Source organism: Apteryx rowi, unplaced genomic scaffold (assembly GCF_003343035.1).
Source record: "Apteryx rowi isolate R43461 unplaced genomic scaffold, aptRow1 scaffold_5, whole genome shotgun sequence".
Lineage (NCBI taxonomy): Eukaryota > Metazoa > Chordata > Aves > Apterygiformes > Apterygidae > Apteryx > Apteryx rowi.
In genome coordinates, this window is record NW_020450760.1 from 7,597,750 (window position 1) to 7,615,187 (window position 17,438).

At 36.6% G+C, this 17,438-nt stretch overlaps 1 protein-coding gene across 8 annotated transcripts in view; it reads left to right on the forward strand.

The window, feature by feature from the left end:
- The first annotated feature begins 222 nt into the window (after positions 1-222).
- Positions 223-17,438, forward strand: part of TRIP11 (thyroid hormone receptor interactor 11) — a 32,745-nt gene continuing 15,529 nt past the window's right edge. For 2 of the 8 annotated variants that reach the window (XR_003255723.1, XM_026079333.1), the window contains exons 1-11: positions 223-616; positions 3,030-3,106; positions 4,187-4,297; positions 5,438-5,713; positions 6,616-6,684; positions 7,384-7,549; positions 8,723-9,091; positions 9,756-9,796; positions 10,287-10,382; positions 11,615-11,821; positions 12,876-15,908. Coding sequence is in view for 6 of the 8 variants with exons in the window: in XM_026079333.1 (XP_025935118.1) it covers positions 478-616; positions 3,030-3,106; positions 4,187-4,297; positions 5,438-5,713; positions 6,616-6,684; positions 7,384-7,549; positions 8,723-9,091; positions 9,756-9,796; positions 10,287-10,382; positions 11,615-11,821; positions 12,876-15,908 (4,584 nt within the window). In the remaining 2 variants the exon portion in view is untranslated. Of the gene's footprint in view, positions 617-3,029; positions 3,107-4,186; positions 4,298-4,377; positions 4,790-5,437; positions 5,714-6,157; positions 6,216-6,615; positions 6,685-7,383; positions 7,550-8,722; positions 9,092-9,755; positions 9,797-10,286; positions 10,383-11,614; positions 11,822-12,875; positions 15,909-17,438 lie in introns of those variants that run through there. The other 6 variants (XM_026079332.1, XR_003255724.1, XM_026079328.1 and 3 more) reach the window with 6 other exon arrangements.

Sequence of the window (17,438 nt, forward strand, 5' to 3'; positions counted from 1 at the left end):
AGGCCCCCGCTGGCGTTTCGGAGTGGTGCTGCCTCCGCCTCGACTCTCCCTGCCGCCCCCACGCGCGCGGCCGCCGCTGCCGTTAACGGCCCCGCCCCGCCTCGGCCTGGCCAGACGCGCGCGCGCAGGGCCGCGCGCCGGGCCTCGCTGCTCCACCACTATCCCGGCATCCTCTGCTGCCGGGTACACGTCTCAGCCGCCGCGCGGGCGCTCTAGCCGACTGCGGTGACCGTCGATGGTGATCGGCGGAGGCTGGGAGGGGGTGTCATGGCGGCCGTCGAGGTGGCAGTGCCTGGAGCTGCCGGGAGGAGCCGCTGAGCGGGGCCGTGCCGAGGGGATGCGCGCGGTGCTGGCGGAGGGGGCGCCGGGACCGGTCCGCTAAGCCCCCAGCAGGAGCCTCGGCCTCCCTGGCGAGGGGAGGGAGGAGGCGGCCGCCCCTTGGCCCGCGGCGGCCGCAGGGCCGGCGGAGCGGCGGCGATGGCGTCGTGGCTGGGCGGGCTGGGCTCGGGGCTGGGCCAGTCTCTGGGGCAGGTGGGGGGCAGCCTGTCCTCGCTCACCGGCCAGATCTCCAGCTTCACCAAGGACATCCTGCTGGAGGGCGCCGAGGAAGTGGGCGGTAAGAGGGGCTGGGGGAGCCGGGCCGGCGGCGGGGGGGCCTTTGCTGGGGCGTCTCCGGGCAGCGGGTGGCGGCTCCGAGCGCCCCCGGAACAGGCCTGGTTTCGCGGGGGTGCCTTTCCTGCGGCCGTGCTGGCTGCACCTGCCGGCTGCCGCCGATGTCAGGGAGGGAGCAGAGCAGTTCTGGTAGACATCGGCTTGGTGCCTTTCGAGGGAGCTGCTGCTTCCCCTTGGTTTGTTTTTGTTTTTATTCTGCCCCGTGATCTCAGTAGCTGGGGAATAAGCAAACGTATTTACACGCTGTAATGTAAAAGGTAAATCTGTTCTGGTTTTTTTGCTCTGAAGTTTCTGAATTGAACGTATGAGTCGTTGCATTATCGGTGATGAAAGCTCGTAAGTCTTCTGCCAAATAGTCTTCTGTTTGTTTAGTTTATCTAAAACTCCAGTCGATTAGCTGCTTTTAGAGGAACAGTGGCTTTATAAAACTGCAGAGTAGCAGTATAGCATTTTTTGCCTCTGTTTGTGGTCTGGAGTCTGACGTGTCACACAGGCAAAAGTCCAGTGTAATTGATGCTTTTGTTATTTACATTTCAGTAGGGCCCATAGAATCCAGTGGAGTCCTACCATTCTCCTGCAGCCAAGTAGGAGAACGTGATCCTTGTCTTATAGAGGTTAGAAGCAAAAATGATTAAAAAAAAAAAAGCTGAGGTATCAGAGTAAGATGTTCCATTAAGTAACTAAATTTATTCTAGAATATAGTATTTTCTTATTTTTCATTAATACCTTTTTTAAGAGCTTTTGAATAAAACTTTAGATTTTTCTTGAAAAACATAGTGATACATACCCATAAGTTAATTTTACTAATGTTATTTACCATCCTGAAAATATAACTTATTGAAAAATAAATATTCTAAAATAAGCATTAACAATAGCAACCACAAAGAACAGCTGTGACTTTTAAATGCTCATCTTAGAATGTCAAATTAAACAATTTTACGTAGTTCACAGCTTCACAATTGTGAAGGTATTGTATAAAGACATTATCTTGTGATTAGGCGGAGACTACCGGGCTAATTTTTTTCCTTTTATATGGTTAAAATGCTCTGAAGAGAGAAACTTATTCGGATGACTGAGAAAAAGTTACCCTTTTCATTGAGTTCTAAAACATTTGCTCAGAATTGTTTTAAATTCCAAAACCTGTATTAGTTTAGTTTAGAAACTTACTTTACACTTCTGAACTGTGTAGTCATCTGATGCATTTCTTTTACCCTTAAAAAAGACAAATTGAGATTCCAATTCACGGATTTGTGCCTCTGTTTATGTGAGAGATGGCTAATGTTCAGCAGTTATTTCCAGATGTGCTTGACTGTTAGATACTGCTGTGAATGGCTTTGCTGTATTTAAGTCTTTTATGGGATAGTAGCCTTACTTTCTTGAGGATGTAACTACCCAATGACATCTAAATACTCTTCTGCTCCCATAAAGATCTTTGCATACCATATGGCCTAAAGAACACTTTTCAAGCAATTCCCTTCCTTCCTTTTTACCTTGATTTTTTTTTTTTGATGTCACCCCTTATATCCACTGTCTGATTTTCAGCCAAAATTATGATGATGTTTGCAGATTATAGACTTCAGCATCTTCACTTTAACTGGTTTTGTGGGCAGATTGTTGCCTCTGCAGCACTTGAGCACCACCTTAAACAGCGCGTGGGAAATTAAAAAACAATAATTACTTGGATGTTCATATTTATTTCAGATTTTCAAAGACTGCCAGTGTTGCTGTCTAGCCAATTATATATGATTCTTCATTTATAAAAGGAAAAATGTTATTTCCTTCCATTAAAATGTGGGACCAAGGAGAAATAAGCATAGCCTGTTGGAGGAACAATGATCACTGAAGTATCCAGGGACAGAATGATGTGCTTTTTGTATTATATAAATTGGTATGGTCAAATTATGTGTATGTCTTGTGGAGTTTTCATGTTTGTTTTTTTTTCTTAATGGATGCAAGATTGGTCTTTTGTTGTTTTTTTTTGGTGATTTGCATTTTTGAAATTTTAGTCAATCTCACCATTGTGTGTGTCCTAAATGAAGAGCAGATTCAGAGATACAAAGCAGTCAAGTAAATACTTTTTCTTTATTTTAAAGTTTAATTTTGCATTTTTCCAGTAGTTTTGTGATCTGAACTGAAAGCCTCGATAAGAGAAAACTATTTAAGGTTCAAAAGACTCTGTGGTCTGAAAAATAATTTTGACAGTGTTCTGTTAAAAGTGGCTTATGAATGACATTTGCATAGGAATAAACATTAAAGAAGTCTAGAGTAAAAATATTTGTTAATAACTTTGGTTTTAATGTCTACGTAACAGATTTTAAGTAGTTTAACAAAACTGAAAATTTTCATTTTTCTTTCAGATGCAGCAACAGAACTCCATGTGTCCAATTCTAGACTCAGAGAAGTAGAAAGTATTAATGCAGCACAGAAATCAGAAGTAAGAAATTTTGGAATACATTTACTGTAATTAAAAACAATAAATAAAAATTAAGTGTGGCTGATCAAGATGAAATATTGCACTGAAGGTGCTCATCCTTGGGAAATTCTGGATGGCAAAGATGGCAATGGTAGTAGAACCTTGCTCTTTTCTTTGGTGACTAACTGTCATCACAGTTAGAGGGGCAAATTTGTGCACTGGGGCTTGGACCTTAGCAGTAGACTTTGGCTCTGAGAAGCTCTCAAATGCAAATTTCTTTTAAGTTTTGATAAGTTTTAACTGGTAAAGAGTTAAGTGGTTTATTGTGTTTTATATATGACCATAAATCAAAGCAAATCTAGAATGCCTGCTCTTGTGCTCGGCAGTATTTTTTGCGCCAAGCTTTGAAGTCTAGAGGATGTGCTCCCTGATACGGCACTGTGTCCATGTTGCCTACTGTACAGTCCTTTTGACATAGCTACAGAAGCTCGTGCTCTTCTATGACTGCTTACAAATCCCTTGTACTCATGTGGCAAGTAACTGTGTCCTTTTAGTAGGACCTGTTGGTCTTGTGATTTTGTGGCTGTAAACCAGCCACCTTCTTGTGCTTCGTCCGCCCTTAAGAGCAGTGTGAAGGTGGGAGAGTATATTGGGAGGTAACAGTTTTTGCTTGTCCTCTTTCTAGGCTCTTAGCATCTGCTATTGGCCACTGTCAGAGACAGGATACTGGACTGTATGGATATTAGCTCCAGTTTATGTTCTGTGGCTGTTCTAAAATTCCACCTCTCAATGCTGTCCATCATATGAAGATGAATTCAGCTCTGAAATTTTTCTTCTTGGCATTTACCTCTGGTCACCACAGACCTTTGAGTGTGAACTAAATAAAGTCTGCGCTATGTAAACTGGAAAGCTTGGACATGAAAATGATTTTCGGCCCACATATGGAGTTACTTTTACCATGCGTTTTGAGTGAAATAACATGAAAAATCTATTATTTAATTACTTTTTTTTTTTTTTACTGTTTAGCAACCTTCTGCTTTTCTAGTTCTGTAAGAACTAGTTGTTCAGAACTTATTAACATCCATTTCTCATTTCTGCTAGAATGAGAGACTGAAAAAAGTTTGTAGTGATTTAGAAGAAAAGCATGAATCAGCAGAGCTTCAAATAAAGCAGTTGTCTATAGAGTACCGAAATCAGCTACAACAAAAAGAGGTATGATACAGAGTAAAATATTTGAGTAAGTATGTCCAATACATTTATGTATTATGTTGATTAGTATTTTTGTTTAATTTTAATATGTGCCTTTTCAGTAGAAGTATCAGTCACAGTTGTAAATATACTAATATGTTTTCTTCATTTATTAATGTAGAGACTAAGACATAAATTTCATTGAATCATGTAATACAGTCACAGCTGCCAGAAGATAAATGAGAAAACTCTTCAGAAATATCATGTGTATATCAGAATTCCTATCCTTTTTATTATCACTGTGAGAAAGGATACTTTAACTTTGTATTTCTATTTCAGTTATCTTTGTTAAGGAAGGTAACAGAGGAGGAAATACTCATTTGAAGCAGTTATTTTCCTCTGTGGATATCATTTATTTATCTTAAAGTGTGCAATTGAAACAGAGCTAGCTTTCATAACTTGAGAAGGTGCATCTTTGTGATGTAAATGGATCAGCTCTATGAACTACTGTGTAATGTGAGTTTTCACGGCCTTTTAAGTTAAGAAAATTGCCAATATGCCAAGAATATTACACAAAATGAGTTTTACTTCTGCTTTATTTATAAATGTATGCGAGAACTAGAGGAAGCAGAATTTTGAGATATGTAATATTTTGCTCATTTAAATATGATAATACAGGTGTTAAAGGAAAATTGTATGCAGCTAATTTCAGTGTGATGTGAATAAGTACATTTGCAATATTTTGAAATGTTGAGCGTAATATAAATGATTTGAGAAACATCATATATTGCTTAATTTTCATATCTTAAAACCCTCCTTGAAAAATTTAATTTATTGTACAATTTGTTAGCCTGAATATTGCCATAGGACTTGGGTACCTTGGCTGCTGAAAAATCACCAAAATCTTTTGTTGATAAAGGTGTAGAAATACTTAACTAAAAAGTATTAAAACTTAGTGTGAGATATTTTGTAACAAGTTTGCTAAGACTGCTTTTCTCCATTAGGAGAGTGTTTGTTTTCCTTTTTTCTTTAGTAAAAATTTTCAGCAACTAATGGTGAGGGGAGTGTGGGATAGGTTGGTTGGTTTACATTTAAAAGGAATGATGTAGAATATATTTTGATATTCTTCTTACTGAAACAATACACTGTATTCTGTATATTCAGGTGGAAATCAGCCATCTAAAAGCTAGACAGAATGCACTACAGGAGCAATTGCAGAAGGTACAGACAGCTGCTCAGTCAGCACAGCCAGGAGCTGGTGTTTTGCCACCAGCCACTACATCAGCTTCCTTTGTTCCAGTGGTTAGACATTCCTCAGGTTTTCAAGATGATGACATGGATTTTGGAGATATAATCTGGTCACAACAAGAAATAAACAGATTGTCCAATGAAGTTTCTAGGCTTGAATCTGAGGTCGACCACTGGAAGCAGATTGCACAGGTGAGTGATTCACCTCACTCCCCTCCATGCCTCTGGATTCATGTTTTCAGTGCATTTGGCATTCCTGGAGCGAGTTTTTTGAAATTTTATGCTTTCAATTTATAGAACCATGATTTGATGGAAGAGGTGAAACGTAGTATTTCAGTCTTTTTTTTGCCTATGTGGTTGGTGACACATTGAGCACACTGAGTGACTATTTTCCAAATGTTTTTTAAAAATGCATTTAAGTATGATCTGTTGAGTTAGGAAAAGCATTCCATAAACATTTACCCCGAATATTAGTCCTACTTCAGGGTTTAATTTTTATGCAGTTTTTTAAAAATACTCCTCTTCTTCCTGGCTATGCTATTGATTATTTATTGACAGCACAGTACTGTTCAAAGTAATAGTTACATGTTTGCATATTATTTTTCCTTGCTCTTTTCTCACTGCTTGATATGTCAGTTACAACTTGTGGTCTGCTGAGACAAGAAAGAATATAATCATTCAAGCTGCTGTTGATGTGAGTCATCGTTTCTCAAGCTATTGTCTGATTTCAGAGATACTACTTGGTCCATGTGGAAATACCAAAGTAAAATGAAGCAACCTTGTTATTAGGTGCAATAGTAACAGCCCCCCCGCCCCCCAACTTTTACACATTTGCAGGCAATGGGGGGAAAAAAATGATGGAAAACTAAAATGTTTCCATTAAAATTACCTTTTTTTTCTGAGCGAAGTTACTGTAGATTTGAACTTTGCTTCTTGTTAGTAATCCTGATAATCTTAAAATGATACCATGGTAGACACTGTGGCTTCTTTGTTTTCTGCCTTTGATTATCCTATAGATGAAGTGCTTACATGAAAAATACTAGGTATTTATCACAATTTCCACATGGAGATGATATTTTTCTTTTCTTACCTAGCCTTCCAAAGTGCAAGGGGCAAATGATGCAGAACAAAGTGAAGTCTGTAAACTGCAAAATATCATTAAGGTAAGATGACAATTTTGACAAGCCAGTCCTCTTTTACCCTTTATTCTTAAAGGTTTGGATACAGCAAGACTTTCATGAATAAAGTTAAAAATATTTACAGCACTGGGACTCACATTTCTTCTATTAAATAATGTGTGTTGGGGGGGGGGGACTTAACTGTTCTGCTGGCTGAAATGTTCCTGTGCTCTCTCAAAATGATTGGATTTGTTTTGAAATCTAGGGGAGAGTGTGTTTATATAACTTGCTGAATATAATAGTTAAGCTTAAAAGGGTGATGTTAGCAGCTGTAGGGGCAGTCAACATTCAGAAACAGTTCATGACTTCTGATAATGAATTTTAAATGCTCAAAATACTTTTTACCTGCATTCTCAGAAATACTTTGGCCCTTTTTTAATTGAAGAAACAAATACAGATTTTCATGTCACACTTGAAAGTTGCTAAAAATATGTCCTGCTATATCCACTTCCTATGACTTAAAATTGTAATCTCTATAGACTTTTTTAATACTTGCTATTGTACACAACATACTGTTTTTAAAGGAATACCTTTTTAAATATTAAAAAAAAACAAAACAAGAAACAACCTCTTCTATGAGAAATACTTTAATTTTACTGGGAAAAGTTTGTTTCTTTTGTATTGTTTCTTGCTTAAGGTCGTGTACTATATTTTAACATTCTGTTTATCTAACAATATCTTTAGGAACTCAAACAGAGTTTAAGTCAAGAAATAGATGAGCATCAGCATGAACTTTCAGTATTGCAAGATGCACACAGACAAAAGCTAGTAGAGATAAGTCGTCGGCATCGAGAAGAGCTGAGTGAATATGAGGAGCGAATTGAAGAACTTGAGAATCAGCTACAGCAAGGTGTTTTTTACCACGTGCTTTTTTTGTTGTTGTTTTCTGATTTAACATGCAGTGAATTCTGGTTAAAGCATAAAATATGTATATTATGAACAGTGTAATACATGTCAAATACATGGTATTTAGAAATCTGAATTTAAACTTTAGGTCAGCTTTATGCTTCAGACACATCCTGATATCTTATACACACTGCGCTTGGGTTGAACACTGGAGTGATAGCATTTCAGTTTCTAACGTCTATCGATTTAGACAGTCATTTTCTTTATATCAAATTTTACACTCTAAATTCTACACTTCCTGTTTTTTAACTGAATATAGAAGTGGAAGAGATGTGCAGTGCTGGAGATGAGAACGTTTCAGCACAAAAATAGTTTTGTTGAGAAGTAGTATGTCCAAGTTGGATCCCTTGATTGAAGCTCATAGGTTGCAGTAAGGACCATGTGTGTACCTATGGCATGGCTAGATTGTAGGAGAAGCGCAGTAATTGTCATAAGAAACTTTTCATTGTGTTGTGCAAGTCCTTCATATTATATAAAAATACATAGTCTTGTCAATTAGGTCTCCTTTAGGGTTTTCTTTGCACAAACACATAACAAAACAAAAGAGATTATCAAGTAAGCTTTAGTCCTTGCAGCCACCTGAAACTGATAGGAGATGCATTCTTGAGCTTTTAAGATCTCCTAGCAAAAATGTGTTGCATATGCAAAGTATTATACTCTCTGACAGCCATTTAGCAACCCTTTAAAATCAAATAAAATATAAATAGTGATTTTGCATCAAGGTGGATTAGCTGTTTTTTAGTAAATTAATCTTAGGAAATTGAGGGACTTCCTGATAATTAGCTTCTGTTACCTTCCCCACATTTCCTGGTCAAGCATATTTTAATTCAAACATGATCGACCTCCATCTTGTAACTCCTAACTTTCAAAACTGTTTTGAGCCGGGGATGTGTTAAGTATTTGAAGAGCTGTTTATCAGATCACTCATATGTATGGCATTACTTCAAATGTGTTTTTGGGGGGGGGGGGGTTTTTTTTTTTTTACGTGACGATCATATCTCCATTTTAGACTATCTCCTGCTGTCAGGAGAAGGGTAGGAAAAGGAGACTTTTAGATAAAAGATCTACAGAGCTGGTTTTGGTTAGTATTGCAAACTTAATCTTTTTTGCTTTTTAGGTGGCTTAAGCACTGATGCCACAGATGATTCTAAAATAAGTGAACAGGAAAAGAATGCTCAGACTCTAGATGCTGGAAAAGTAAAGGACCTGCAGATTATAAAGGACCTAGAGGATGAAATACAAAAATTAAATCACAAACTGTCTTCTGCCAAAGAAAAAGAAAGAATTCTGCTGAAAGAGCAAGAATTGATTAAGATGGAAAAAATCCAAATAACGCAAGAATATGAAAGTCTAAAATCTGATTTTAGTAAGCTTCAAAGTTCTGTTGCAGAGCAAGATGCTCTCTTGAAAGAACAGGAGAAGAAGTTCCCATCAAAGACATCACTACTTCCAGAAGATGTCGTCAGACTACAGCAAGCACTGTTAGGTATGGAGTGTGTGTGTGTTAATCATATCCTCACAAGTTTCCACTCTTAATGCTCAGAATTTATTTTTAAAAGTTGTAACTGAAAACTGCTGTTTTAGCAAAAGATTGACTACTAAGGTGAGGGCAACAGAAAAGAAAACATAATTAGGACTAGCATGATGATTGTAGGGGTTTCTGGTTAGCTAAATAAATGTGTCTGCCAACTGTTTGATAGGATTTTTCTTTCTTTAAATGTAAATACATCTGACTAGAATAGAAGTTGTTTCTTTAAATTCCAAAAGTACAATTTTTGTGTGTAAAGGCAGTCTGATGCTAATATCTTCTCTGTAAGAGACAGTGCAATATATCTATTTTACAAGTATATCTATATGTAGAACATCTTTTAATATTGTGTAACTAATACACTATAGCACCAAAGTCCTTCTAATGTGGATTCGGTTGTAAAAATAGTGCTGTACTTTGTGGTGGTTATTGATGGTACATATGAATCTTCTATAGCGTTGACACTTAAAAAATATATATATATAAACCATCACAAAACAATGTGAAACCGTTCTCTCTTCTGGGTAATGGAGCTATGTTGGGGCAAGGTGGGAGAATTGTTTGTTTTTCGTTGTTGTTTGGGAAGTAGCACATCAATTTTTTTGTTTGTTTTCTCTTATAGAAGCAGAAAAGGAAATAGCAAGACTTTCAAGTTTAAATCAGGTAAAACAATTTGAAAATTATGTCGACAAAAAATTCGTAACAATAACTGGGAAAACACATTCTTAGCACTGTAAATTTTTTGAAGCTTTCATGCTTCTATATAAGTAATCTTGTAATCAAGGAAATAATTGTAGATTAATTTTATAATTACATATGGAAGTGATGGAAATAATATATTATGATTTGTGAAACCCCACAGCCTACTGTGTTAAAGAAAACTATTGGTGTTCCTCCTACCACATAATTATGTAAGGTGCTCTAACATATAGTCCTACAGTATTAATTGAACGTGGACTTGAATTACTAGATAGATAATACTTTAGATACTATAAAGCTATGTTCATATCATATATGTGTTTATTCTTCCGTGTTCCTCGGCAGGTAAATACTTACTAATGCAGCCTGATTACAAGTAGTGCTATTTAAATACTTGGAATCCTCATCTGAAGCATTTCAGTGTTTAAATACAGATTGTGTGCTTTTTTTATAGGCTGACAGTTTCGCTGGTATGGGGAAGGATATTCAGGAATTTATGCTAGATCTACAGGTTCTTAAAGAAGAAAATTTAAATCTGAGAAAAGAAAAGGTATGTATATTAGTTTTCTGGACTGTGTTTACATATTTTGTGCAGTATAGACAAAGCATTAAAATATTCTGAAACCTATACTAAAAATAGTACTTTGTTTTATTTTTATTCTAAATGTAGTTGGTATTAACTAATTATTGCAGTTGGGTGAACACATCAGTCAAGTATAACATCTCAACATACACCTGTTCTAAGGTCCTTATGACTTTTATTATTACATGCCTTTCAGTTAAGGATTTCATTCTTATATTTTACTTGCTTGAAAGTGTATTCACTTGACCTACTGAAAGGGAAAACTCAGCATTTTTTAATACGATGTGGCATTGTGGAATATTTCTTGTTTATTTGATGAAATACTGCATTTCAGAAGCTGTATTTTACATAAGGTAGATCTATTTCATTTACCATTTTATAGAATTGATTCTTATTCTGCTAAGTATTCTGAATTAGTTCATTATATTATAATCAAGGGCTTCAGAACCACTAGCATTGAATGGTATTCTGTAAAATCTGTCATTATTTTTCACCTCTTTTCTCAATCTACTTAGCCACGTTTCGGTGTAGACACTGTCGTCAGTTCTAAAAATTTTTTTCTTCCTGCTGTAATAATATTACATTCCATCTTGCTGATTAAATTAAGCAGCGGACCATACAGTCTGTGTGGAACGTAGGCTTAGCTTTTGGCAGGGTTGACTCAGTCCCTCATAAACCTTGGGTTGAGAGATTTGGCTTAGTTTATTTTGTATCCAGGAATATTTTGAACTGAGGTCTTCTGTGGTTTGCATGGATTCAAGTATACCCATGGCATTTTTCATAATAATGTTCTTCAGGTGTTCTTGGTTAAAACTTCCCCTCCCACCATGCAGCATAGTGTGTGTTTAGGGTATTCCTAAGAGATGTGACAGTTCATCCCAGCTGGGGATCTGCACCTCAGAGGTGGATGCAGCTTCACTTGTCAGGCCACGGTTTTCTTCTGTGCAGAAACCTGTAGGTTGCACTGCTAACCTTTGTGATGAGAAAGTCATTGTGTTTGTACGGATGTTAGAGACAAAGACTTCACAGTGAAGAACGTTCAACTGGGATGATATTCATGTAGGCTTAAGGGTTCTGATACAAAAAATGACTGCTTTGCTTTTATTGCTTAAGAAGAAAGAAACCATCTGAAATCTAAACACTTTATACATTTCAGCAAGCCAAAGTCTAATATTTAGAATTTTTTTCCTTAACTTAAGGAGGAACTTCAGAAGGAACTGACAAATGCGCAGCATAAAACTGAAAATATTCTTTCTACATATACTGAGGATCAGAATTCAGAATTAAGTCGGTTAAGGCAAGATTTGGAAAGAAAAGAGCATGAATTAAATGAAAGTATTGCTGAAAGAGAAACCTTAATAGGAGAGTTGGAAGAACTGGACAAGCAGAATCAAGAAGCTACTCAGGTAAAAAATACTGCAATTAATTATTGAACTGGTAAATTAGATGTTTGCGGGGGTGGTATCTTTTAAGTTGAGCTTTGCATGTACATATCAGGGATATAAGTTATCCGATGTGTCAATAGAATAATTACAGGACCAGTGGTTTACCTTATTCCTTGCCCTGCCAAAAGAGGGGCTGATACAAAATTCGGAAGTGCAACAAAACCATTTGTTACTGGGAAAGAAATAACGTCAGATGCCCAAAATGAATGCTTCTTTCCTATTTCCTGTCAAATAGAAATTACTTTTTTTCTTGCAAGACTTCTAGCTGTTTTTATCCTGCTAACATTTTGATCTCTGTCTTATGACAGTACGCATGACACACATCCTCTTTACCTTTTTTCAAATTTAGTTTTGTTGAATAGTTTAGCTACTTTGTTACAAGTTCTTCATACTATGAACATTTGTGGAGCAAAGGAGGTCACCAATAATATGTAATCAAAATGTAATGTTGGTCATTTGTCACTGCCCTAATACAACTGATCATTAAACATATTATTGCAAGCCATGTTTTTCCAATATTGTTTACTTTGTGGAACTGAACATTTAAAATACTTTCCTATCAAGTGAATCCCAGCAATTGTGTTTAAATTTCTTGCTTGAGCTTATTTTTTTAAATAGAATATGCAGATATATATTCAGTTGAGTAACTTGTTATTTGGATTTAGTGCCTGACTGTTTTTAAGTAGTGAATGTTTACTGCGTAATGGCTTTAATTGCCCTGACAAATGTTGACACATAACGTCTTTCTGTGTTTCTTGGTTTGGGTGGTTGGGGTTTTTTGGGGGGTGGAGGTGGTGGTGTTTTTTTAGTGAAATGCAGTTTATTCATGTTTGATGTTTGTTTTTTCATTCATTTGGCAATGATTACTTGATACTGCTTGCCAACTTATTTTTTTAAGTAAGGAACTTTGTTTCAAATCAAAATTTTCATTGTCCAAAGGATAAAAATGAATGAAGTCCATTGTTCTGCTGATTCTTCTTTTCTTCTAATGAATTCTTGTTTGTGTTCATTTTAGCATATGATTACACTGAAAGAACAGCTGTCAAAACAATATACAGAAATTGATAGTGTCTTGAAACAGCTGAAATGTGACATAGATTTTGAAAGAAAGAAGGTATCAAAACTAGAAATTGAGAAGATGGAAACTATTAAGGAGTTAAATAGTCATAAAGAAAAACTAAGCCAATGTTCATATGCTCTTAATGATTTGCATGTAAGTAAGCAGCAGCTTCAAGATAATATTAAAGATCTGCAGGAACAATTAAGGAAAGCCCAGGACTGTAACTTGCATAATAAAAAAGAAATTACAGAATTGCAGCAGAGACTAAAAGAAAGAGAGGAGGAACTTTCTGTATCCTTGAGCAAGTTAACAGAAAAAAAGAATCCGGAGTCTAACGACAGTTGTCAAGATCTGGCTCTTAAAGAGAGAGAAGTAGAAATTGCAAAACTACAGAACAACGTTTCAGAATATAAACAACTAAATGAAAACTTAGAGAAATCTATGTCTGACCTCAAACTAGCAAATGAAGTGTTGATAGCAGCCTGCGAAGAACTAAAACAGCAGCTAAGTGATGCCGTTTCTGAGAAGGATAAAGTTTCATTAGAAAAAGACACTGTCACGGAGGCTTTGAAAATGGAAAAAAGACAACTGGAAACTGAATTAAACCAGACTGAAAAACGGCTATTGGAACAAGCACGCAAGTACGAGCAAACTATTGAGGAATTATCAAATGCACGTAATATGGATACCACTGCATTGCAGCTTGAACATGAGCGCCTAGTTAAACTCAATCAGGAGCAAGACTTTAAGATTGCAGAACTCAAAAGGAACATTGAGCAGATGGAAGCTGATCACCAAGAAACAAAAGAGATGTTGACTACCAGTTTAGGAGGACAGAAGCAGTTGACAGAACTCATAAAAGAAAAAGAGGTATTTATTGAAAAATTTAAAAATCGAGCCTTACAGGTACAACAGGAACTTGAGGAATATATTAAAGATTCAAAAAAGCAGGATGTCTTAAAACAAAACTTAGAGGAAAAAGACAAAAGTCTTGCAGTTATGAAGGAAGAAAATAATCATTTGAAAGAAGAAATTGAACGTCTTAAGGATCAGCAGAGTAGGTCTCTACCCATGGTTGAGCCTAAAACTCTAGATATTATTATTGAACTTGAAAGTGAGGTAACACAGTTAAAAGTGATAAAGAATAATCTTGAAGAGGAAATAGAAGTTCTCAAAAAAATAATAGAAGATCAGAATCAAAAAACAGTGCAACTTCAGCAGTCTTTGCAGGAGCAAAAAAAAGAAATAGATGAGTCTAAATTTCAGCGTGAACAAATGAATGTCACACATGAAAGACTTTCCTTGGAGAAAGATGAGGAAATAAAAAATTTACAGAAAACAATTGAACAAATTAAAACTCAGTTGCACAAAGAGAGACGGGTTATTCAAACTGATTCCTCTGATCTCTTTCAGGAAACCAAAGTTCAGACACTTAACGGAGAAAATGGAAATGAAAAACATGACTTATCTAAAGCTGAAATTGAAAGACTGGTAAAAGGTATCAAAGAAAGGGAGATGGAGATTAAACTTTTAAACGAAAAGAATGTTTCTCTAAGTCAACGAATTGATCAGTTGTCCAAAGATGAAGTTGGCAAACTCACTCAAATCATTCAAGAGAAAGACTTAGAAATACAAGCTCTCAATGCCAGGATTTCCTCAGCTTCCTATAGGCAGGATGTTCTTTGTCTTCAGCAGCAGCTGCAAGCTTATGTCATGGAAAGAGAACAAGTACTAGCAGTTCTTAGTGAAAAGACAAGAGAGAACAGTCAGTTAAAAACAGAGTACCATAAGATCATGGATATGGTAGCTGCTAAAGAAGCAGCTTTGGTAAGGTTGCAAGAAGAGAATCAAAAGTTATCTAGTAGATTTGAAAATAGCAGTCAAGACATGTTTAGGGAAACTATTCAGAATTTATCCCGTATCATTCGAGAAAAAGATATTGAAATAGATGCCCTAAGTCAAAAATGCCAAACCTTACTGACTGTCTTGCAGACATCCAGTACAGGTACTGAAAATGGGTCGGGAGGTGTTAACAGTAACCAGTTTGAGAAACTTTTGCAAGAGCGCGATAAATTAAAACAACAAGTAAAGAAGATGGAAGAGTGGAAACAACAGGTAATGACCACAGTTCAGAACATGCAGCATGAGTCAGCTCACCTCCAAGAGGAGCTACACAAGCTTCAAGCACAAATTTCAGTTGAAAGTGATAGTAATTCGAAGTTGCAGGTAGATTATAATGGCTTGATTCAGAGTTATGAACAGAATGAGAAAAAGCTGAAAAGTTTTAGCCAGGAGTTGGCACAAGTTCAACACAGCATAGGACAGCTACATAACACCAAGGATCTCCTCCTGGGAAAACTTGATTTGGTAACACCCTCTGTCACAGTAGCTTCTTCTTTTGTTTCACAGCCTTCAGGCATTCAACACAGTGCTCCTGAAGTACTCAGTGATGAATCGAAACTCCTTCAGAAGGAACTGGAACAACTGAAAAAAAAGTTGCAAGAAAAAGATGCAACTATTAGGACTCTTCAGGAAAACAATCAACGATTATCTGATTCTGTGGCTACAGCATCAGAGTTTGAGAGAAAGGGTCATGAAGAGACTGATTCAGAAATGAGGCAGATCAAAGAAAAACACGATGTCTTACAGAAGTCCCTTAGGGAAAAGGACATATTGATTAAATCTAAAAGTGATCAGTTACTTTCTGTGAGTGAAAATCTTAGTAACAAAGAAAATGAAAATGAGCTTTTAAAACAAGCTGTGACTAATCTTAAAGAAAGAAATCTAATTTTAGAAATGGATATTCGAAAACTGAAAGAAGAAAATGAAAAAATAGTTGCGAGGTGTAGGGAAAAAGAAACAGAATTCCGAGCACTTCAGGAGACAAATATGCAGTTTTCAATGATGCTGAAAGAGAAAGAATTTGAATCCCACTCAATGAAAGAAAAAGCTCTTGCTTTTGAAAAACTGTTGAAAGAAAAAGAACAGGTATGTGTATTCTTATTTATGAATATCTTTTTAAGTGAGTCACATGGTAATAAATTTTCATGTATATATAGACATCAAGTACTTGCCAGAAAACAGTTTCTCATTCTTCGTTGTATTACACTAAAACAAAAATCCTCCTGCTGCAAATTTAAGAAAAGAATTGGCAGGTGTATGACTTACAAATTTGTCTGTTAATTTTGGAGCCCTAAACTACATTTCTCATTCATTTGGAAAATGCTTATTTACTGAAGAGTTGCTTAATAGTTTGCTTTGGCCCTGTTGTTCATTAAGTACCCCGCATTATTTTTAGTGTATGTTGCTCAAATTTTGCCGAGGCCAGCAGAAGTAATTTCCTCATATGCTTTCCTCTAGTATCTGTCATTTCCATGTGATTGCTTCACAACATCCCTTTGAGGGTTGTTGCTTCACAGCATTTGTCCCTGTGAGATGAATGGGTTTATATATCTTCATTTTATGGTTGGAGAAACTCCACTGCAAAAACTATGGGACAAACTAAATTAATGGATTCTTTCTACAATTTGACATTTGGAAGACTTGGATTTTGGGGGTGTGTGTTTGTTTTTTCAAAGCATATGTTCTGAGAAAAGTTATGGTGGTTTATTAATTACTGTGTGTGTAATTTGATTAAGACCCATTTTAGAAGAGCAAAGAATTATGTGGCATCATGATACTCATATAGGTGAATAGCAAACTGTATGAACTGCAGTTACTTGAGTTAATGAAGTGATGTGTGAATCAGCATTTCCTTTGAGAACTAGGAGTTAAGTACAAGTGCAGAAGTCTTTCTGTAGATTTGGCAAATACATGAGGGCAGAACTGCAGGGTGTAGCTATTTTGGTTTGCCTTGTAGGATCTGAGGGTGAATGTGGACACTGCATTAAGGACACAGTGTTTTCTGGTCATAGCTTCCAAACAGGTCTTTTTTTCCTTTTCTCTGTGCTCTGCTCTTTCTGTCCAGGTCCCCATTCTGTTCATCTTGCTGCTTCTGGTTTACAGGCCTCAGTCTTCTCTCGCAATTGTCCCCCTCCATACATAGTGTTTGTTTTCCCTATGGTTCTCACATCCCTCTTCATTTTCCAATGTTACTACTCTTGGATCAGAAGCAACATTAGTATTTATGTAAACCATTATAAAATAACCTGGCATTCATTTTTCTGCCCACTATAATGTAAAATTTGGCATCTCTTTGGAGCATTTTCAAACTACTTTACCAAATAAACCTGCAATGTAATGTACTTGGAAAAGCAAAAAAATCATTATTTTTAAGAATGTATGTCTTTTTTAATTAGCAAGTTGGAAGTCTCATCTTTGAGATGGAGGTGGAAAATTTAGGAATTTTTTTTGTGCAAAGTTACTTAGGAAACTTTAAGACAGATGGTTAACTCTGCTCACAGTTGCTTTTTTTCCTATCCTGTTCTAAATAAATACTATAGGGTTACAATGAGGAGAGCTTTATTGTCTTAAAGTATGGTTATGTTGTGAAAAATGGCTATAAATTATCATTAGGAG